The sequence below is a fragment of the Dipodomys spectabilis genome, unplaced genomic scaffold, assembly GCF_019054845.1.
Source record: "Dipodomys spectabilis isolate Male_0828 unplaced genomic scaffold, ASM1905484v1 ptg000187l, whole genome shotgun sequence".
Classification (NCBI taxonomy): Eukaryota; Metazoa; Chordata; class Mammalia; order Rodentia; family Heteromyidae; genus Dipodomys; species Dipodomys spectabilis.
This window is the reverse complement of record NW_024870864.1, coordinates 4476339-4500037: the sequence shown is the minus strand read 5'-3', so window position 1 is coordinate 4500037 and position 23699 is coordinate 4476339. Positions and strand designations below refer to the sequence as shown.

The following is a 23699-nucleotide window of genomic DNA, read 5'->3' as shown; positions in this document are numbered from 1 at the left end:
TTTGAAACAACTAAAACTTAAAATTCTCACTTGTGCCATTTCCAGTTGTAGGCAAAACCTTGTATCCTGTCCTGCTCTTTCCTGTCAAACAAAAAGGATGGGATCTGATCCACTTAGGTATCTAAAAGGAAATAATTTATAAAAGAGGGCTGAAATCAATGTGAAGTCCCAATACTGTGTTACAGTGCCTCAAGTAAAATGGTTTGTAGATATGTTAAGAGTCCTGAAACTCCTGGGTTGCGGGGTGAATTGTGTCTCCCTACCCGACATGTGTTGAAGTCCTTTAGAAAGTCCTTATAGTTGGTGATCCATTTTTTAACAATGTAATTATGAAGTTTTTAGTGTAGGCTGTATTCCAGTATGACTGGATATCTTTCCATGAGGAGGAAACTTGGTTGTGAATATACATGCACAAAGAGGATAATCAATTAGGGATGCAAGAAGGTGGTTGTCTGCAAGCCAAGGAGAGCATTCACAGAAAAACAAAACAAAAAAAAACCCTGCTGGCCTTGGACCTTCATCTTACACTTTCACTGGCCTGTGGGGTCTTATGACATCCTTTGCAAGTCAGTATATTGCTTCAATATTTCCTTTTTCACCCGAGTCCAAATTAAGCCACTCCCTGAAAACAGGAGCCATACTAGCCTTCTACCCCTTTTTGGGGAATGATGCTGGGATTTGAACTTAGGCACTTTACTACTTGATATATCCATAGCCCATTTTGCTCTGGTTATTTTTGAGACAGGGTTTTGTTCTTCATGCTGGTGTGGACCACAATCTTCCTATTTATTCTTCCCATGGGAGCTGGGATGACAGGTTTGCACTGCCATGCATAGTTTTTCTGTTAAGATGCAGTCTCACAACTTTTTGTCCAAAATGGCCTCAGACTGCTTCCAGTCTAAGACTCAAAGTAACTAGGATTACAGGTGTGTGCTACTACACTCAGCTATTGTTAATTTCCAACAATTACCTAACACTCTCTCCACTTTTTTCCATGGCCACTGCCAGCACCATGTTTTGCCTGGACTCCTTTATAGCCTCTCAAGTGACTACTACCTATTGTGCACCACTTCAATAATCTTTTTTGTGTGTGTTTAAAATCACACTCTACATCAGTCTCTAGATGATCTTGATTTTTGCCCAAACAACTTCATCTTGCTGCATCCTCCTTATTCTCACAATGAGTTTGCCTGTACTTCCTACAGTGGGAGCAAGAAGCCTAGCTCATCCATGCTTTAGGGTCCCCCTTCTATATACTGTTCTGTGTGGTAAAAGTACTTTCCAAAATGGGCTACAATAAAATTTCCCATTCTGGTTCTTTTTTTACTAATGACTTTGAAATCATACTTATCTACATTCCCTTTCACTGAGCTTGAGTGTGCCTGTGACTACTGAAGTGCTACTATACCACTTCCAAGGCTGGATATAAAAGGAGATAGCCTTGCTTTCTTGGGTTAGATGTTCTGAGAATCTAGCTCCTAAGCAGTCCAAGTGAAAAGGAACTGAAGCTCTCAGCCCACAGACCCACCTGGAGCACCAGACAACGACCAGCATCAATTTGCAGCCATGTGAGTTACCCATCTTGAAAGCAGGTATTTGTGGCCTCAGCTAAGTTTCCTACCAATGCTGTTGGACCAAAGGAGATGGGCTGGGAAGGTGGCTTAGTGGTAGAGTGCTTGCCTTGCATGCATGAGGCCCTAGGTTCAATTCCTCAGCACCACATAAGCAAAAAGAAAAAAGCCGGAAGTGCTCTGTGGCTCAAGTGGTAGAGCACTAGCCTTGAGCTGAAGAGCTGAGGGACAGCGCCCAGACCTAGAGTCCAGGCCCCACGACCGGACCCCTCCCCCCCCCCAAAAAAAGGAGATATCCCTATGAAGCCCTTTTTAAACTGTAGATTTGTGAATGACTGCTCTTTTTAGCCACCAAGTTTTGGGAAGCTTTATTATGTACCAATGACCAGTATAACCTGGAATACTTTTTCTTCTTTTGTGTCAGTTTAAATGTCTTCTTCCTGATGGCTCTATCCCCTATTGTCTGTTTCCTCTTCCTCCATAGCTTCTGTTGGCTTGTAATTATTTACTGACTTGTTTTTCTACATTTTCTACTAGACTTGACTCAGAATTTGACTAGGCGCTAGCCATTACAGGAAGGATCAGGATCATTGTCAGAAGCCAGCTGGCATGTTTTTTTTTACATTTTAGACAACCTTTAAAAACTTTAGAGGGGCAGAGGGACAGAGGGATATTGCTACTGAAAGTCTTGGTTGTCAAGTGATTGGATTGAGAGATGAAGTAAGAAATGCCTAGATTAGTAAAACACACCTCTGGTGGATATGTCTGTGAATGCATCTGCAAACAAGGAAGACTCTATGTAATGTGGGCTGTATCACAATAAAGGCTAGAGGTCTGGATAGAACAAATAGTGAAGAGGAGGAAACCTACTAAAATGAGCATTCACTCTGTTTCCTGTCTGCTATGAGTTAAGCAGCTATGACATTTTGCCTCTCTACAAACAATGGATCCAGTCAACCATGAACCGAAACCTTGGAAACTGTAAGTTTCTGTTTCTCTCAGCTTTTTGTTACCATGACTAAAAAACTGCCTAATACCCATACAAAACAAACAAACAAACAAACAAAGAACTGACCAGGCACCTGTGGCTCACGCTTGAAATCCTCCTAGTCACTCAAGAGGTTTAGATCTGAGGATTGTAGTTCAAAGCCAACCAGGGCAAAAAAGTCCTTGAGACTCTTATCTCCAATTAATCAGAAAACCAGATGTAGCACTGTGGCTCTAGTGGTAGAGTGCTAGCCATAAGCTGACGAGCTCAGGGACAGCACCCAGGCCCCGAGATCAAGCCCTACAACTGACACAAAACAAAAACCCCAAAGAACTCTGTAGTTAAGACTGTCTAGTATGATATATAAAAGCTGCTAAAATATAAATGTATGCCAGATATTAAAACAATGAACAAAGTTATGCATATCCTAGAGGACAACAGAAAAGGTTACGTTAGGTGATAAACAATTTCAGGTGGGAAGCACCAAGAGACTGAGCCTTTTATTATTATGAAGTTAAAATTTTTTATTATTCCAGCTGTGTACCAGTGGCTCACACCTGTAATCAGTTACTCAGCAGAGTGAGATCTGAGGATTTTGGTTCTAAGATGAAAGGGCAGAAAAGTCTGCAAGATTCCATCTGTAATTAATTAGCAAAAATGGCAGATTGGAGGTGTGGTTCAAGAGGTAGAGTGCCAGCTGTGAGTAAAAAAGACAAACTAGAGTGTGAGGCCATGAATTCAAACCCCACTTTGAATTCCAGTAAATGAAAGTTAATTGGAGTTACATTATTCCTTTGATTTTTTCACAGAGGATATTCCATTTACTATGTAATTCATAGTCTTCTGGATATGTTTTAAGTAACATATTTGTCATCAAAGTAGTTTCTATTGGGTAAAACTTGCTGCCAATAAAACCTGAACATAATGTATCACATACTTCCAGTGGCAACCAATGATCGGGTGCTTCAATATTGCACATTTCAATTCTTCCATTCTTTATGTCTATGAACACTTTAATTTCTACACATGACTGTTCATATAATACGTTAAAAGAAGTGTTTACACTGAACTTTGGAGTTTTGCCATATATCCACTCCCAAGTCTGTAGTTCCTTGGCTTTGCTCTTTATTCCAGGAAACAGTGTCTCATCTGTTGGGTTTATTAGGTTAATATGACTATCAATTTGATGATAAGTAGCATACCTTTCAGCAACAGCGTTCATCAGTACTTCACAAGTTAGTGTGGGATCTTTTTCCAAAAGATTTTTTACTACAGCAGGAATGCTAGCAGTAGCATTGCTCTTAATCCCTTGGTAAGGACTCTTCAGGAAAGAAGTCAAAGAGGCCCCATCAGTACTACACAGTAAGGTGCAATGGTGGTAAGCAGCAGTCCGGCCAATCTTAGAAGCTGTTCCTGAGATTTTATACTGTCCATCAAGTATAAGATCAAATCTTTTGGTAGCCTGCACATCCAACTGGGGTTGGACAGAGTTCAGAGCTTGCACAATTAATTTTAGATTCTTCATTCTATCGTACTTATTTTTAGTTGTAAAGAAGGTCAAATTGATATTACCCATATCATGGTAGACTGTTCCTCCTCCACTTTTTCTCCGAGCCAGTTTTATACCTTCTTCTCTCATCTGATTCAGGTTACATTCCTGCCAAGGATTCTGATGCCTACCAATTACAACAGAGGGAGAATTTCTCCAAAAGAAAAGAATGGGCTTGCCATCTAGATTGATATGATCATGGATCCAGTCTTCTACAGCCAGGTTTTGATATATATCATTGGAGACTGACTGTAAAATGAGCCCATTTTTTGCTGTGTTTTTAAAGCCAGCTGCTGGAACCTTGTGGTTACAAAGTAACTGGAAGCAATTCTTCACTGAAAATGGGATCAGCATGCTTTTAAAAATGGAAGACAAACATATTAATTGAATGGAAAATAAAATTAGTTTCATTTTCTAGCTATCAATAATTTGTATTTGATCCAAACTTATCTAAGCACCCAAATCCATCTGTTTTTCTTGCCTTTTAGCATTATCACAGCAGGGTACTCAATGGAAATAAATGAGATTAACTTCAAGAAGTATGTACCAACTACATTTTTATATATAGCAAGGCCAAATATTTTAAATTCACAAATGAGAAAATAACAGATAAGCTAAAAAGAGAAAATAAAAGAATCCATAGTCACACCACCTAGAGAGTATCACAATTAATACTTTGGTATAAACAACCAATCTTATGTCTGACTATATATACATGCATGCACCCACACACATACGGACTCCCTAGAAAACCTTTGTTTTTTGAGATAGGGAATCACTATGTTGCTCAGGCTGGCTTTGAGCTCTAGGTTCATATGATACTCCTGCCTCAGCATCTCAGGTAGCTAGGATTACATGTGTACATTAGTGAGCCTGGCTTTCACTCAATATTAAATCTATTTTTACATCAGCTTTAATTATTATGTAATTTCATTGTTAAATATACCAGTTTACCCTATCAGTATCTTAGTAGTATTCCTCTACTTGTTCTGTGTTATGAACAATCCCTTCTTGAATATATATATATATACATATATATATATATTTAGTTAGCTAGTTAGTTTTTTGTCAGTCATGGGGCCTGAATTCTGAGCCTGGGCGCTGTCCCTCAGCTCTTCAGCTTAAGGGTAGCACTCTACCACTTGAGACATAGCACTACTTCTGGCTTTTTACTGCTTTATGTGGTGCTGAGGAATGCCTCATGCATGCAAGGCAAGCACTTTTCCACTGAGCTACCTTCCCAAACCTTCCTGAATATTTTTATGGACAAAGAGATGTTCATTTATTTTTATATAATGTTTTAAAATAATTCCTATTTGACTTTGGGATATTTGATTTACTGCTTTTAAACTGGAATAAAGCCCCTGAGGTCAGAGAGAAGCAATCATATTATGAAGAATTACATGGCAAGATTATGAAAAATTTGTTTGGATAATTTTACACGTTACTATGTCAGCAATATTTGATGATAAAAGGCAGAAAATACTAGTTATCAAAATAGAGTATTCTAGCCAGGCGCTGGTGGCTCACACCTGTAATCCTAGCTACTCAGGAGGATGAGATCTGAGGATCACAGTTCAAAGCCAGCTAGAACAGGAATGTCTGTGAGACTCTTACCTCCAATTAACCACTAGAAAACTGGAAGTGCACTGTGTCTCAAGTGGTAGAGTACTTGCCTTACGCTGAAGAGCTCAAGGACAGCGCCCAGGCCCAAAGTTTAAGCCCAGCGATCAACACCCCCCCCCCCCCCCAAAAAAAAAAAGTGTACTCTGATTACCTTGTAACTAAATCATTTCTTTTTTTTTTTTAAGTATTTATTTGATGCCGGTACTGGGGCTTGAACTTAGGGCCTCAAGCTCTTGTTTGCTTTTTCACTCAAGGCTGGCACTCTACTACTCTCTACCACTTGAGCCAAACTTCCACTTCCACATTTTTGGTGGTTAGAGATAAGAGTCTCATGGATTTTTCTATCCTGACTAGTTTCAAACCACAATACTCATTTCAGTGTTCTGAGTAAGAGTACAGGTGTTAGCTGCCAGCTCAATTCTTTTTTTTTTTTTGAAAGATGTCTGTAATCCTACTTTAGGACAATTTTTTAGGTAAAATTCTTTTTTTTTTTTTTGGGTCCGGTCGTGGGGCCTGAACTCTGGGCCTGGGTGCTGTCCCTCAGCTCTTCAGCTCAAGGCTAGCACTCTACCACTTGAGCCACAGCACCACTTCTGGCTTTTTTTTTCTTTTTGCTTATATGGTGCTGAGGAATCGAACCCAGGGCCTCAGGCATGCAAGGCAAGTGCTCTACCACTGAGCCACCTTCCCAGCCCTAGGTAAAATTCTTTAATGACCTAAAACTATAATTTCTAAGTTAAAGAATCCACATTCTCATCATTCATCATATTTTAAAATGTATGTTACAGAAAAGTTGAACTAGCTTATATTCCCTCTGTCCAAGACCTGGAGAGTCTTGCCTGGTGCCAGTGGTTCATGCCTGTAATCCTAGCTACTAGGAGGATGAGATCTGAGGATCACAGTTCAAAGCCAGCCCGGGCAGGAAAGTCTGTGAGACTTTTATCTCCAATTAACCACCAGAAAACCGGAAGTGGTGCTGTGGCTCAAGTGGTAGAGCGCTTGCCTTGAGCTGAAAAGCTCAGGGACAGCGCCCTGGCCCAGAGTTCAAGTGCCACAACCAACAACAACAACACAAAGATCTAGAGTCTTAATAAAAGAAGGGAAATATTGGGTGGGAAGATGGCTCAGTGGTAGAGCGCTTGCCTTGCATGCCTGAGGCCCTGGGTTCGATTCCTCAGCACCACATAAGCAAAAAGAAAAAAACCGAAAGTGGCGCTGTGGCTCAAGTGGTAGAGCGCTAGCCTTGAGCTGAAGAGCTGAGGGACAGTGCCCAGGCCCAGAGTTCAGGCCCCACGACCGGACCCCAAAAAAAAAAAAAAAAAAAGAAGGGAAATATTGTATTGAGTCTTAAATCTGATAGTTTACCAAGTTGATGAGAGCTCTGTGTTCCACTCACATACAAAAGTAAGAGTCATCAAACAGTCAGGCATATTCTGGGGATTCCCTCCTAAGGACAAAGTTACACTACCAATATTCTGACTCCATAGAAGCCTATAGGTACACTGTCCTAGGAATTATATTCCCAGACTGCATTTCTTTGGTTAATTTCTATTTATTTTTATTGTTTTGATGATACTGGGGTTTGAACTCAAGGCCTCATATTTGCTAGGCAGGGTAGTCTACCATTTGAGCCATACTTTTCACCCTTGAATCTTGGTTTGATGATCCAACAAATACTTTTGGAATGCTTACTAGACACTGGAAGCAAGGGGATATAGAAAACAGGAGACTAGGCCATGTAGTCCTAAACATTTGGATTCTAAGAGCAGCTACGACCTACCGAAGTGTTTCAAGCAGGAAAGTGTTAAGTCAGCCACCATAATGTCTCTGCCAATATTGAACATGTATTAAAGGAGAGACTAGGGCCAAAGACAGAAATTAATTGACTGGGGGCAGTGGGAGATTGGAAGGGTTTGAAAGGGGAAACAGAGGAGGCAACAATGCTTGGTAAGAAATGTACCCATTATCTTGCCCATGTAATTGTAACCACTCTATACGGTATTTTCACAATTAAAAAAAGATAAAAAGAAAAAAAAAAGAAACTGAATGATCCAATTGCCTAAGCTAGAGAAAATGAGAGTACAAAATCGGCTAGCAGACATAGAAAGAGAGAGGAATAGCTAAGACAAGACATTAAGGAGTTGGACTCTTCGTGCCTTTAAGGAAATTTTACTGTCTCTACAATCTAGTGAAAGGCATTAACAACATGTAATGCAATAAGTTAAATATACTTCAAGTGCTGTGATAAGAGCCATCCAATCATCTAATTAGTTGAAATGACATCACAGCTCAGATGTAACAGGTAAAGAAAAGGATTTCAACCAGGATCCTCACATAGTATTTAATTCTACTAGCTGGTACTGATACTGATGAGTGTTAATAGGGAGTTGCAGAAGCAAAGAAGACAGCAAGAGGTCAGAGTGTGAAGAATCTTTAAATTCATGTTTAATGCTTGAACTTTACTCAGAGAACCATGGGGGAAGTGCTACACAGTTTTTTGTTTGTTTGGTTTTGTTGGGCTTGAACTCTGAGTCTGGGCACCGTCCTGAGCTTTTCAGCTCAAGGCAAGTGCTCTACCACCTTGAGCCACAGCGCCACTTCCAGTTTTCTGGTGGTTAATTGGAGATAAGAGTCTAATGGACATTCCTGCCCGGTCGCTTTGAACTGTGATCCTCAGATCTCATCCTCCTGAGTAGCTAGGATTACAGGCATGAACCACCAGTGCCCAGCCTAGTGCTACACAGTTTTAAAGAAGCCAGGAACTGACTGGAAGTCACACTTTAGCATCATCACCTATAGATTTAAGTATGGAAAATCTACAGTACTTGGTACTTGGGTGAATGATTAGAGGTATGGGGGAGGTAGAAGGGAAGGAAGAGAAGGGATCATGTCCTAATGACAAGTTTACACGCTCATATCTGACAGCATTCAAATCCCAACTCTTGACATCCCAGATGGATAACCTAAAGCAAACCAGTTGGCTTTTCTGGTTCTGCTCTCTTATTATACCTGTGGATAAGGACTCAACAGTATATTAGGTTAGATGAACAAATACAAGAAAAGTTCTTAGAAGAGTGCTGAGCACACAGAAAGTACATAATATTAAATATTTTCAACCCATACCTCCTATAAAAGACCGATAGGCGAGAGGGAATGAAAATATTTCATTTATTTTGACTGTGTTTAATTCATTTAGACTTGAGAGTCTATGGGTCCAAGATGAATAGATGGTAAATGAGGTTATGGGAGATGTCCAAAAAGGGTTCCATCAATGGACAAGAGGTTTCAATATAACCCTGAGAAGATGAAGAGATATGAAGAGATATGCAGAGCAAGAAGGGAGAGCTAAACAAACAAAAACTTGAGAATTTTGCTGAGGGTAGTAATGACTGCCTGTAATTCCAGCACACAGTAGCTGAGGACAAGGCTCAGGAATGTGAGGGCAGCTTTTCATATATATAAATTTCATATGAAAAAATGAAAATGTGATATTATGAAAGCTTCAATGACAGAAGACATTGAAAATAGATTATCATGAAGAAAGTTATGAACCAGATGTGCTGAGGAAATGGGAGACTAAGGGCAGATGAATTATTTTTTTCATTACTGAAGTAGAAAAGGTAGGGCAATAGTTAGAAGAAATCCAATTAGGAAAGGATGTAAGATATAAAAGAACCTGTAGTTATTTAGATGATGATAGGTGTAGGAGAGGCCAACACTAGTAAAGGGAGGTCCCTGAGAAAGTAGTGGTGTAGGGATTCAGAGTTCAGAAAGGAAGGCAGCCTTTACCTGCAGATAGGATCCTCTTCTATTGTGATTCAAGGGGGAAATGAATAGATGCAACTGTGTGTTGGATGCTACTAAACTTCAAAGTATTTGTGGAAATGAGATTCTCAAAGACTTTGTAACATATCCTTTCCTAAGATTAAGGCTCTCATTCTTGTTTAGCATATGTAAAATGTGGTAGGATAGCAAAGTAGTTAAGAGTTTTAGTTTCAATAGTGGCTCTTCCATTTACAAAGTAAATAATTTTAGAGAATTAGTTTAGTTGCTAATTGCTGCAATAGCCTTAGAACTCATAGCATAATTGAGAGAACTAAATATTATCATTTATAAACCATCATATCTTGCCAATACGAAATGTGTTGAAATGTTAACTTGTTATAGAGTCCTATCCTTCCCATCTCTTATTCTTCTGTTCATATTGTTCTGGTCATATAACCTGAATTCGTTCTATATACAAGGATCTCCAACCAAGACATTTCAAACTAGCATTTACCTTGATGAAGTAACCACAATCTACAGTATATTGGCTAAAACTGGAATCCTGGTAGGGTTCCAGAATGGATCCAGTCCATGTATTCGTCCAATGTGTGGATCATAGATTGTGTCTTGGTCTAATTTGAATATTCTGATAACACACAAGACATCTCCACTCAAGCACTGTGTGTATAGTGTGAATGACATATAATAAAGGTATTAATTCAACAATTTTGCATCTACTACAAGGCATGCATTGCACTTGGCACTTAGGGTTCATCAGCGAATCAAAAGGTGATAAGGACCATAGGAAAAAGAAAAAGTAGGACTAGGAAAGGGATGATTGAGAATGTGTATCTGAGAGAAAACTTTAGGCTAGGTCTCATGAAAATGGTGTAAGCAAGAACAAAGGGTTACAGTAAGAATCTAATATGTGCCAGAAACAATTTCACACATTAACCAAAAAACTGGCCTTGGTGACCATGCAGTATTTCAACTGACCCTAAATGATAAGAATCAACCACATAGAAAAAGTAGAAACAAAGGTATATCTAAAACAAATGTAAATGCCAACTTACTGAAACCAGGGACTACCAACCAAACGTTCCGATCAGCCTGTCCAATTACTAGCTGTTGGATCACTAATAAGCCAAATTCTCCTAAGTCTGATGGACCCCAAGGAGAGCTCCTCCTCTCAATGTATGGATTTGAGATTACCCTAGTCTTAGGCCAGGGTATACTCTACTCTTAGAGGAGCCTTGGATTCATCTTGTTTATTCTGTGCTCCAGGTGCAGAATTATACATAATGTCTTGTTTTAGTTGTCATGATAAAGTCAGGCCTTTGAAAGCTTGGCAAAAAAAAATGTTCTATAAAATCATTTTTAAAAATTTTCCTGTTCTCCTTTATTTTTTTTGCTTAAAGGGAGGCACTCTAGTAAATGAGCCACATCTTCACATCCAGCTTTTTGCTAATTAGAGGTAAGAATCTCTAAGACATTCCTGCTCAGTTTAGCTTAGAAACTTGATCCTCAGATCTCAGACTCCTGAGTAGGAATTCAAATGTGATCCACTTGAGCCCAGCTTCCACCCATCCCTTCCCCCCCACACACCCTCTTGTTTTGTAGGAGATGCAACCAAGAGTGTGGCACTGCAGGTGTTACTGAGCCGCATCTTTTAATTACGGTTACAGTTTTTGATGGGAATCTGCTTTGTTCTCATAACTAAATATTTTGAACTTTGCTAGCCCAGTCTCAGGCCCAGCAACTTAAATCGAAATAGGAAAGCCTACTCTCCCACCCTCTCAGGTGATGAGTGCCTGACAGGCGGGGCAGGAGACTTGCTAAAACAATGGGTTCCCAGGGCCAGACCTGCTTGAGAAACTGAACATCAGAGCTACCTTAAGCATCACCTTCCTTAGAGGCTTCCAGCCCGGTCATGTCCTCCTGACTCTTCTCAGGTCACCATGACGACCCTCTTCTTCAACTTCCCATGAAAGCGGATCCGGTCTGTCGAGTTCACTTTCTGATCTGTATTGCGATACCCTCATGCCTCAGTTTCCTAACAATTTCGTTCTTAAGTTTACTTTCACAGGAACCCTCCACTGACACTATGCACGGCCATCTATGCTTCTCATTTGGGCAGAAGAAAAAAGTACACTCCAAACAAGAGCACAGACACCAACAGAATCGAATCCATTCTTCCGAGCAGGCCCGGCTTCTCCATAAAACCCTGTGATTACCTGGCCGCCTTTCTGACAAGTAACTTACCTGGAACCTCATCCCTCTTTCTGTTGGGCTGTGGGCCCGCACAGTTTAACCGTTCCTAACAGTGAGGTTTCGTCATCCCGAGAGCTAAGGCCCCGTGGGCCGGCGGGCCTTGGCAGGCGGGCCTGCGAGGACCGGGCCTCGCCGCGGCTTGCGTTTCTCCCGCCAACTACAGCGTGACCTTCCGTGCGGGTCGTCCAAGCCCGGGTTAATCCTGCTTCCGGCTTCACTCACCTGCAGCTTCCGGTCACGCCTACTGCTCTTTTTTCACTTTTTGCCGGACGGTGCGGCGGAAGCACGCGTCGGTCTCAGCTCCACCCTCAGGCCGCACGCGCCCGCCCAGTCTTTCCCCCGTTGGCCACACCCATAGGCGGGGTTAGAGTCGGGCTCTCCCGCTCAGGACGGGCGGGAGGCGTGGCCACGCCCCGAGCACGCCACGCCTCCGTGCCTTACTCCCGCCTCGGATTTCCGCCCTCTGCTGGTCTCTTAAGGGTCCTACAAGGCGAGCCAGATTCAAGACCTGGAGTGGAAGACAAAGTCCTAGTGCAGCTGGGCGTTCTTTCGTCTAACTTCCTAAATAAAGGCCACCCAGGTGTGAAGGTAGCAGAGACCAGTGTGCCAGGCAGCAGCGGAGTATTTTATGGAGTTTTGAAGGGACTCTCCAGAAACCCAGAGCAGTCAGGGTACCAGCAAGTACAGTGCCCTTTATTGAACATGTGGGCACTGTGCTGGGTCTTTACCTATACCCTTTTAATATAGGAATTTCAGATCAGCTTTGAAAGTGGATTCCAAAGAAGAGATGTTTTTATACTTAGAGTTAAGTTGGACCGAGTGGATCACTCAAGATAGTGATTAGTATACTTGGAATTAACTGTAATTGGCAAGAGAAATCCCAAGACTCAGCCTGATGGGAAGTTCTCCCAGTAGTCAAGGAGCAAGGTAATGGTTTCTACTAGTTATTGTAATAAGCTGCTTCAAACGTTAGTGCTTAAAACAATGACTTATTAGCCGTGACCATTTTATGGGCAAGTTGGTGATTTCTCTGCTAGTTCCAACAAGACTTATTCTGTGGCTTCACTGAGCAAGGGTTGGTTGAGCTGGGCTGTCTGAGGTGGCTGGTATGCATACTGTGGCAGATGGTGCTGGCTGGCTGCTGGAGCAGCTCAGTTCAGGCACTTCAGCCACATTCTTGTGTGCAAAACAACAAAGCCAGCCTAAAGTTAAGAGTAGGATAATGGACCAAGCTTCACCTGACTAGCTACTTCTCATCTCCTGGATGACCATCATCATCATAATCATCATCATCCACTTGGACAATTATGGGGTTGCAAAAATTAGCTGTCCTCCAATAACTATGTTATTCATTTCTCTGAATACTTTTTTTTCTTTATAATACACCATAGTTTATTTTTGCCGGTTGTGGGGCCTGAACTCTGGGCCTGGGTGCTGTCTCTTAGCTCGAGCCACAGCACCACTTCCGGCTTTTTCTGCTTAGGTGGTGCTGAGTAATGGAACCCAGGTCTTCATGCATGAAAGGCAAGCACTCCACCACTGAGCCAACTTCCCAACCCCAGTATACCACAGTTTATATCCTATATAATCAATGGTTATGTTCTGTCTTCGTTGGCAGACAGACAGCACTGTGAAGGCACTGAGTATTTATTCATTGACATGTCTCCAGCAACAAGCATACTATTGGCTAGGTGAACAATGAATGATTTGCGTATTTTTTTCATTCCAAAAGAATTATCTTCTGTAAAGAACTTAAAAAAAATTGTGTCTTTTGGGCTTATGTTCCATTTAACATTAAAAAAAAACTTTAGGATCATTATTCCCTACAACTACATTTAGTATTTTTCTGATTTATAAAATATTATAAAATATTTTTACTCAAAGATGCCCTTTCCTGTTCTTAGTATTAAGGAGATTAAGCAATTGGGTAATAGAGACAGTAACTATATATTAGATTATAGGAACATGTTACAAAATATACATAAGATATGCTGGGTGAATTTAGCTTGTAGCAGAGCACATGCTCAGAATGTCCAGGCCCAAGGTTCAACCCCTAGCACTCCCTGCTCCCCCCCAAAAAAACCCCTAAAAGCAACAAATCATACAGAATACAAATAGTTTAGTATATATCTGGATACAGAATAGCTTTAATTTCATCTAACATTACATAGGATAATACTGTTGTTTCAAGCTCCCAGATATTTCAAACACTGGCATATAACAAGAATTTCTTCAAAAGTTTTTTTTTTTTTCTTTAAAGGTAGTATAAAATGGTAGCATCTGAGAGATTAACTATTACACTTGGAAAAAGCTATTTCCTAATTTGGAAATAGATTCAACATGGGGAATAGGAGGTTTAAAATGTGAAATATTCCTGATGGACAATTAACTTGTCTTTTGCAGATTATCTGTAGTGATCTTTTATACTACAAATGTAAAATGTACAAAGATACACTATCTTAACACAAAAATCCCAAGCTGTCAATGCAACATACAAAAGTAGTATACTGGAAATAGGGTGAAACACTCATCAATTACTTAGACACTTAAAAAAACTACTTTTTAAAGAAATTGGATGTTTTGGTGACATTCAAACATTGTTATTAAAAAAAAAAAACCTCTGGTTTTTACTGAGGATAGAACATAATCCTAGAAAGACATATTTTGAATTTTGGGAAGGCTTTTTTTCCCTAAAGCAACTGCTTTTTGATATGGACTATCAAAAATATAGTTTAAGATGATTTATGAACTCATTTTGTTATGTTTCTGTAATATTGTTCAGACCTAATGCAAACCTCCTCTTAATCAAAAGCAATTTTTGGTTTCTTTGGTAAAATGTACAAATTACTTCATTCCACATCAGTCATTTCTATTCCATCACTTTCTTTAACATATATTACTGGGCCCAAATCTTTCTCTGAAAAACATTCTGTGCCAGTCCCTTCAGTTCTTGTGAAGTTTTCTTGGTTTCTGTCTTCTAGTCTTATTTTATTGGTGTTTTGAAATAACCGAGTCACGGGTTCCAGCCTGCTTTGCTCAGTCACTCTCATTAAGTGATCATCCACTTTTGAATTCATTTCCATAGCAGATATCTGACTAGCAGATTTACTAAGCCAAAATCCCATTGGGACAGCTGAACAAGTAGTTTAAACAGTGGAAATGTTTCTTCAATGTAATTACTGAAAAAAAAAAAAAAGGTATAAGTAACAAGTGAATACAATAAGAATTTCAACAACTTCACAGAAATGTTGGTTTAGAGGAAACATTATAGTAAGGTTAAAAATATAAAGTAAAACTGCCAATTTTTTTTCAAGTGTTACATTTTCTTTGTGGGAGGGTTTGCAAGGTTTATAATTTCTCTTAAAAGTCTTGTTACAAAAGGAATCTCCCTAGTCTTTCCTTTCAAGCATCATCTTGGGTAGCATACATAAAGGCTTAAACTTTACTAATTCTTTTTGTAAGGGAAGTACTTCTAAATTTCTCTATGAAGAATCTTTCTTTTAACCTTTAAATGTTCAACTAACAGTTTTTTTGCTCGTTTGTTTTTGGTGCTGGGGATCATAGCCTTCATTCTCCTAAACAATTAGCTCTATTACTGAGCACACCTCAAGCCCAAGTATTAAAGTTAGCACGTTCTTTTTTGTAAACTCAAAATAAGCTTAAAGTTCTAAGAGGTTACTGGATTATACATTATTTTGCCTAACACTTCAGGTGGGGCCTTGAGAGCCCATGTTTCTTCATTCCTTACTTAATCAATTAGGTGTAATTCTATTTGAGAGGAAATGTACTTCTTGATTTTCTGACACAATTAAGTTGAGGAACACTCAACTTAAATTTTCTAGTGTCTAGTTATGTTTACAAAGTTTATGGCAAATGAAAATTAAATAATATTAAGTATGATACTATATAATGACAGAAATATCGTAAAAGAATTCAGAGGCTGGAAAATCAAGGCATTTACATTTAAGTGTGCTTTTCTGAGAAAATGTTTTACCATAAAAGTTACTTATGCCTAATATTTTATGGAAAAGAATACTCACCTAAGTAAAACAGGAACTCTTAGTCTCCTCAAATGTGACCTTATATTTTGAAATGCATAGGCTTACACCATGTCTAGATCATCAGAGGACCACCATAAAAACCTACTGTCAGTGTCACCTGTGGAGGAAAAAACAGGAAACTTAATGTCATCATTATAAGTTCAGAAATTCTGCTTATTTAACTATATACTAAACATCAGGAAATATTTCTTCTTCAAGCTGAACTCCAAAACAACTCACAGAATGATGCAGTGCTCATTCTTTTTCACCTAAAAGCTAATTTCCCCACCTTTGGTAACATAATTAAAAAAAAACAATTTATTTTAATCAAACAGTCATATTTCCAGAATGCTCTTTAAAAAAATCAAATTTGTGGCCAACTGTCACAAGGTAACCCATCACAACGTCATGTACAATAATAAATTTTCCTCCCAAGTGCTTCCTTGCTCATTGGCTGGCACTCTATGACCTGTGCCACGCCTCCAAACCCTTAAAATCTGTAAATACAATTCTAACAGCAGAGTAACCATTATATAAGGTATGAGGAAAATACATGAACTATTACAGACTCAAGAGCCTATTTTCAAAATCTAAGAAAACAAAATGCCACAGATGAAAGGCAAGATGTGAAATTAAAGTGTTTCAACATCCTAGGTTGCACAGGTATCAAAAAATGTTTCGAAGGAAAAAAAAATCTTTTTGTGTTTTTCCAATATCTTAAAAGAGACAACAATTTTAAGGCAGTTGGGTCATCCAACACAGTACAGCGTTCAAGTGAAGTCAGTGCTCCCAGACTGAAGGCTTCTGAGATGGCAACTTTCAATAGTATTGGGGGGCTGGGGGGGGGGGTGGGGGGAAGCTGGGTGCTGGTGGCTCACGCCTGTCATCCGAGCTAATCAGGAGGCTGAGATCTGAGGAACGTAGTTCAAAGCCAGCCCGGGCAAGGAAAGTCAGTGAGACTCTGACATCCCAATAACCACCAAAAAACCGGAAGTGGAGCTGTGGCTCAAGTGGTAGAGCGCTTGCCTTGAACATATTGAGGCTCAGGGACAGCATCCAGGCCGAGTTCAAGCCCCAGGACCAGGAAAAGGAAAAAAACAAAAAACACCAAAATCGACACACTGTTAGCCCCTTGGGGCTATTTTTTCCTTGTTAATGGTGGCGACCTTTTCTGTAGTGGGGCGTTGGAGGGGGGAGTGACTTGGAGAAGGAATCTGGCCTTTTATTGCTAGTTTTGCCATCTGGCGATTCCATCGTGGGTCGACCGATCGTGCTGATCAAGACCGTCGGGTCTACGGGCTCCCCAGGCTTGGAGGCTGCCCAAGCTCACCAGGCAAGGTGGGCTCTCTCCCGGGGACAGCAGCAGGAGAAGGGGTACCGGACCAGGAGCACCCCGTCAAAACATTTCCCGGGTGAAGCAGGAACTGCTCCCAAGATCAGCGCTGGGGAGTGACCGTTTCACTGAACGTGGGTCCAGAACGATACGAAACCCTAGGGGAAGCGGCACAAGACCACCGCCTCCAAACAGTAAATGTTCCAGAGCAGCTGCGCAGAGGCACGCGAGTAACAGCCCTGCGCATGCGCGTTCTGCGGTGCCGCGGGAGTCGGGCGAGGGGAAGTGAGCGTGAGGATGGTTACTAGGAGACAGGACGCTCGGACGCGCGCCTCGACGCTGCGTGGGCTTGCGCCTGCGCGGCGCCGATGGGCCAGGAAGAGGACTCTCCTAGCCCTGAAAGAGGCTGGCAGGTGGAGCTTCGCGTCGCTACGTGCTTAGGTGCGCGCGCACGGCTCGTAGTCCCCGCGAGAGTGCGAGTCGAGCCAGGTACGCGTGCGCACGGGGCCTAGGGGCGCGCCGGACGGAAGTGGAGCGAAGGCGCCGGGGAGGTGGAAGAAGAGCCCCCCTCAGGTACAGAGCGTGAGGGCGGGGCCGACGGCAAGCGGGCCGGCGCTAACCGCCCCCCACCTCCTTCCCGCCAGGCCCCGCCTGTACTCCGCCTTCGCCGGGCCTGAGCCAGGTCAACTTGGGGGAGGGAAGGGAGGAGAAAGGGGCGGGAGGATGGAGACGGGGTGGGACCTGGGTCTCCAGCGAGGGACACAACCTGACAGTCGCCGGGATGAGCTCCGAGGTGGACGGTGGGCCGGAAAGCTCGGGGAGGGCCCCGGAGCTCCAGGTAGACGTCGAGGAGACGCGCCGGGGTGGGGGAAAGCTACTTGTGGGCCGGAAGGCGACTGCAGGAGGGGGCGTGGGGGTGGGTGGGGTGGGGTCTGAGGGTCGCCCCGGGTGGGGTGTCTCTGCTGGAGCCCGCTGCGCGGAGCGCGGGCGCGGGAAGACCACCGGAAGCAGATTTTCCCCGGGTTGCGGTGTCGTGAGGGGGTCAGGGTTAAACCTAGTTCCTATGGTGACCGCTCCGCTCCCTGCCGCGGCTCGCGGGTGCTGGGACTCAGTTCTGCTGAGTAGAAACTCTTTGGAGTGAAGCTGAGGAATTTGGAATCCGAGATCTGACCCCCCCGAATCGCTCACTTTTGAGCCACTTCTCTTTTACGGACCTGGAGAGGCGAAAGGCGGAACTCATGTAGGCATTTGCACGAGATTCTCAACAATTTCAATATTGTACACAAGAAAGGCAGGGCATGCTCGATTTTTGTCTGGAAAGCCCCCGAAGCCTCAAGTTGGTGGTGGCCTAAAAACACATGTGTGGGTGGGTGTATATACGTTCCTGAATCTATTATATTTGTTATGTATGTAAACATATGGATATGAATATGTGATCGGATCGATCGATCATCTCCATTCTTAAGTAAGAATTGTGGTTTCAGGAAAAGTTTGCATAGATGACAGCGTTCCGGTGTTTTCCTTCCTCCCACCCCAGTCCCTTACGTCCCAGAATTATTTGTTGTTTAAATTTCCTCTACTGGTTTTCAGCTTCTCAAGTACTTGTTTACTTGTGAAGAAATAAACAGAACAACGATCGGTTTGAAGAAAATAGAATAAATAGCATAAGGGAAGATGTTACATTCAACTGTTTCCAGGGTAAAACTAATGTTTGTTTGTATTTCAATTGCACAATGGACTCAGTCTGTCAGTCTTATTTATTGGGAAGTAGGAAGAGGATTGCATTAATGAAATATTTACTTAAAGCTCTAAACTTTGGCCCAGCGCCGGTGGCTCACGCCTGTAATCCTAGCTACTCAGGAGGCTGAGAGCTGAGGATCATGGTTCAAAGCCAGCCAGGGCAGGAAAGTCCGTGAGACTCTATTTCCAATAAACCACCAGGAAACTGGAAGTGGCGCTGTGGCTCAAGCGGTAGAGCGCTAGCCTTGGAGCTGAAGAGCTAAGGGACAGCGCCCAGGCCCAGAGTTCAAGCCCCACGACTGACAAAAGAAAAAAGAACACTAAACTTTGCTATTATCTAATAGCAACAATTCCCCAAACATACTTCATTTTGGTTACTTTCTGAAGAAAGATTACTTTTAGTACAGCATATAATCATGTGTAGATATTCTCTATGTTTTCTCTTCTGTCTTGTTTTAGGTGTTTTAGATTGTTTAGTTGTTTAGACAGCGGATGTTGTTATTTAGCGTATCACAGATCTAACAGATCACATACCCATTCCTCCATACTTTGCTGACTTCTATGATACTTATTTGCTTTTCCCTCTAGTTTCTCCATCTTTGTTTGTGAACACATATCTTATAGTTTTACTTGCTTTGTATGTAAGTGGTATTGTATATTTTATAGCAAGTTGCTTCTTTTTTTGTGTGTTCTGGACCTGAGCTTTTGTGCTCAAGGCTACCACACTACGACTTGAGCCACAGCTCCATTTTGGGCGTTTTGGTAGTTAATTGGAGATAAGAGTCTCACAACTTTACTGAGTGGGCTGGCTTTGAAACTCTATCTCCAGATTTCAGCCTCCTGAGTAGCTAGGATTACAGGCATGAGCCATCAGCACCTTGTGGCATGCTGTTTCTTAACATTGTGTTTTTAAGATTTATTCTTAACCTTACTTTTGCAGTAGTGGGTTCAAACTCAGAGCATTTTTATTGGTAAGCAGGCATTCTTCTGAGGTACACTTCCAGGGCTTTTATGCATTATGCATTTTTCAGATAGGCTCAGCCTTCCTGCCTGGCATATGTCTGAGCCATGATCTGCCTATTTTAAGCTTACCATGGTAGCTAAATAAAGGTGTGCACCACCTTGTCTAGCCCTTTTTTTTTGCCTAGGCTGGCCTTGAAGCTCAGTCCCAAGTCTCAGGCTCCCAAGTAGCTAGAATTACAGGTGTAGGCCACCAGCATTCAGCTTAGAGTTAACCTTATTATTGCTTGTACTTTGCTGGTTAGTGCTCCATTGTAAGGATCAACTCGACTTATTGCACGGTTAGTGGACAGTAAGGGACAATTATAAACAACATAACTGAACATTCTTGTACATTTTGAATCTTTTGAAGTGAACTAGTTAGTAAGTTGGTTCTTTTTGTCACTGTCATATTACTAAATCCTTTTAGTCTAGAAGCTTCCTGGAAACAACTATCCCTTTCTTGTATTTCCAAGTGTTCCTTGATAAACACTACCTCTCTTTAGGGCATTGTTTCATGCTGCATTGAAAAGACAAGTTTCTTTATACTATAAAAGAGATGGTAGAAAACAGAGTTTGGTGTTTGGATGGAATGATTGGAATGATGAGTTCTTCTTAAGCTAAACTGCAACTTTACTATTTTGTTCCAATTGAAATTCACAACATTTATTCACTTTTTTATTATAAATAAAAGACCTTCAAAATTATTCATAAATTCAGCCTAGGTTATGTCACTGAGCTTTTGTGCTCAAGGCTAGCACTATACCACTGGACTCACAGCTCCACTTCTGTTTTTTTGGTGTTTAATTGGCTATAAGAGTCTCAAGGATTTTCTTGCTTGGGTTAGCTCAAACCACTTTCCTCAGATTTCAGCCTCCTGAGTAGCTAGGATTGTAGGCAAGCCACCAGCACCCAGCCATTCATAAACTTCATAAACTTTTTTTTTTTGGCTGGTCCTGGGGCTTAAACTTAGGGCCTGATCGCTCTGAGCCTCTTTGAGCTCAAGACAAGTGCTGTACCACTTGAGCCACAGCACCATTTCCTGTTTTTTTTTCTGAGTAGTTTATTGGAGATGAGTCTTATCAGCTTCACTGGACATTGGTGAAAATGAACTAAGCAACTCAAGGGCTGTGATCAGAAGGAAGGAATGATAGAGAAAGAGGGAACAGCTGACACTAAGCAAAAGGAAAGAGAAGTACATAGCACCTGATTTGGAAGAAATAGTCTTATTGTTAAAGTTTGTGACCTTAGCTAGGTATAACTATGCAACAGTATTGTGAAATATATGTGGTCACTTAATCTCAATAAAGAAATATTAGGGGAAAAGAAAGTCTCATATTGCTGGACTTTCTTACCCAGTCTGGCTTCAAACCACAATCCTCAGATCTCAGCCTTCTGAGTAGCCAGGATTATAGGCATGAGCCACTGGCGCCTGGCTATAAACTTGTATGATGTTCAATAACCTTTTGATAGGGAGGTTGTTCCTATTTGAAAATGTCTTTAAATCTAAACTTTGTTTTTTGTTTTTTTGTTTTGTTGGTTGTGGGGCTTGAACTCTGGGCCTGAGTGCTGTCCCTCAGCTCTTCAGCTCAAGGCTAGCGATCTACCACTTGAGCTAGCGCCACTTCCTAAATCTAAACTTTTGAAGACAATTTTATTGTTTTTTTTTTTTTTTTTTTTTTGGGTCCAGTCGTGGGGCCTGAACTCTGGGCCTGGGTGCTGTCCCTCAGCTCTTCAGCTCAAGGCTAGCACTCTACCACTTGAGCCACAGCGCCACTTCTGGCTTTTTTCTTATGTGGTGCTGAGGAATCGAACCCAGGGCCTCGAGCATGCAAGGCAAGTGCTCTACCACTGAGCCACCTTCCCAGCCCCAATTTTATTGTTTTTATTTTTGTGTATATGTGCTTGAACTCAGCCGAGGAGCTCTTTTAGCTGTAGTAGGCTAGTGTTCTACCACTTAAGCCACAGCTCTATTTCTAGCTTTTTGGTGGTTAATTGGAGATAGAAGTCTCATATACTATCCTGCCTGGGATGGCTTCGAATTGCTGTCATATCTCATTCTATTGAGTACTAAGATTATAGGGGTGAGCCACTAGTGCCTGGCTTGAAGACTGTTAAAAAACAAACAAAAAAGCTAGATGAGATTCTGTGGAACAAGATTTCTAAACTGCATACAAAGCATGCCAATATTTTCAGTAGACATTTATAGAGCAAGTGTTAAATGCTTCATTATTTTGCTCACATTGTAATACCCTTTAATATGCTGTGTGCATGTGTGCCTGTGTGCATGCATGCATGCCTGCCTGCCTTCCTGTCTGTTTGTGCCTCTGTCTGTGCTCATGCCTTGAACAGGCTTGAACAGTGGGCCTCCTGCTTTTGCTGCTTTTTGTTCACTGCTGGCACTCTTACCAGTTAAGCCACACCTCCAGTCCTAGCTTTGTTTTGGTAGTTGGAGAGTCTCTTCTATTTGTCTGGCCAGGTTGGCTTCAAACCTCAATCCTCAGATTCCAGCCTCATGAATAGCTAGGATTATAGTGAGCACCTGGCCCTAATTTATAGTCTTACCTCTTTATTGAAAAGTTAGAATCCTACATAGGAAGTCACCAAATTTCTATCTGCCCTTTCTTTTCTCACCCCTACCTCAGAGGACCATGCATACTTTTTTTTTTTTTTTTTTTTTGTCATTGTGGGGCCTGAACTCTGGGCCTGGGCGCTGACCCTCAGCTCTTCAGCTCAAGGCTAGTGTTCTAACACTTGAGCCACAGGGCCACTTCTGGCTTTTTCTGCTTATGTGGTGCTGAGGAATCAAACCCAGGGCCTCATGCATGCAAGGCAAGCACTCTACCACTGAGCCACCTTCCCAGTCCCCATGCATACTTTTTAACCTGGCTTTTCTTATGTTACCTAGCTGGTTTTCTCCATTAATTAGCACTAACACATGTCTTTGGAATTGTTTCTGTGCTTTAAAACTTCTTCACCTGCAAATACCTGAGGGAAATTGTAAAGTCTTGTGTGTATGGAATGAGTATCATTTATCCAGAGTACTATACCAGAAATATTTCAGGTATCAGGTTTTGGAATCTTGCATGAGATATCTTAATGATAGAATCCAAATGTAAACATAAAAGTATTTTTTTGGGGGGGGGTCTGGCCATGGGGCCTGAACTCTGGGTCTGGGTACTGTCCTTCAGCTCTTCAGCTCAAGGCTAGTGCTCTACCACTTGAGCCACAGAGCCACTTCCGGCTTTTTTCTTTTTGCTTATGTGGTACTGAGCAATCGAACCCAGGGCCTCATGCATGCAAGGCAAGCGCTATACCACTGAAAGACCTTCCCAGCCTCCATAAAATTCTTTTATATCATCAATTTCTGCACTTAGACTGAAGGCAATTTTACTACTTCTGGGTTTTGACAGCAGTCCCTCACATGAGGTCAGATGCGGAATTTTCCATTTGGAGCTCAGAAAATCTTGGATTTCAAAGCATTTCAGGGTTTAGATATCCAGATTATATAGGATATGTAACTTGTATTTGTGTTTTCCTTAAGAGAGGATCCAGAGGTTTTTGTTTGATTCTGAAAGGGATCCTTAACTGAAAGAGAACTCAGAAACTTTTTTTTTCACCTCTTGTAATGACCCTTCTACAACTCTGACCTTTCTCTAACTTACTTTAATTTTAACTTTCTTCCTTTTACAATCATGCTTCTTAGAAGAGGTTTGCATTTCCTAATTGGTTTTCATTAATCTTTATTCATTAATCTTTATTAGTTTCTTCAGGCTTGTTTCTACCCTAGTCTTATCACTTAAAGATTTTTTATTTA

General features: G+C 41.5%; 3 protein-coding genes across 12 annotated transcripts in view; 1 reads left to right on the top strand and 2 right to left on the bottom strand.

Moving 5' to 3' along the window:
• Positions 1-3192: 3192 nt before the first annotated feature.
• On the bottom strand, positions 3193-12066 carry Lipt1 (lipoyltransferase 1). Of its 2 annotated transcripts, none has more exons than XM_042695382.1 (2): positions 11993-12066; positions 3193-4463 (listed from the first exon to the last, which is right to left on the bottom strand). In XM_042695382.1, the coding sequence occupies exon 2, from the start codon at positions 4460-4462 to the stop codon at positions 3341-3343; it is 1122 nt and encodes a 373-aa protein (XP_042551316.1). In that variant the 5' UTR covers position 4463; positions 11993-12066; the 3' UTR covers positions 3193-3340. The 2 variants fall into 2 exon arrangements, with proteins under 2 accessions (XP_042551316.1, XP_042551315.1); XM_042695381.1 differs by lacking the exon at positions 11993-12066 and adding an exon at positions 11762-11977.
• A 1844-nt stretch (positions 12067-13910) lies between these two features.
• Positions 13911-17334, bottom strand: CUNH2orf15 (chromosome unknown C2orf15 homolog). The gene is made up of 3 exons (XM_042695490.1): positions 17141-17334; positions 15811-15928; positions 13911-14949 (listed from the first exon to the last, which is right to left on the bottom strand). The coding sequence occupies exon 3, from the start codon at positions 14893-14895 to the stop codon at positions 14620-14622; it is 276 nt and encodes a 91-aa protein (XP_042551424.1). The 5' UTR covers positions 14896-14949; positions 15811-15928; positions 17141-17334; the 3' UTR covers positions 13911-14619.
• A 146-nt stretch (positions 17335-17480) lies between these two features.
• Tsga10 (testis specific 10) overlaps positions 17481-23699 on the top strand; it is a 107526-nt gene continuing 101307 nt past the window's right edge. For 4 of the 9 annotated variants that reach the window (XM_042695443.1, XM_042695440.1, XM_042695441.1 and 1 more), the window contains exon 1: positions 17900-17981. In XM_042695443.1, the coding sequence (XP_042551377.1) occupies positions 17925-17981 (57 nt within the window). In that variant the 5' untranslated portion in view covers positions 17900-17924. The other 5 variants (XM_042695447.1, XM_042695445.1, XM_042695449.1 and 2 more) reach the window with 5 other exon arrangements.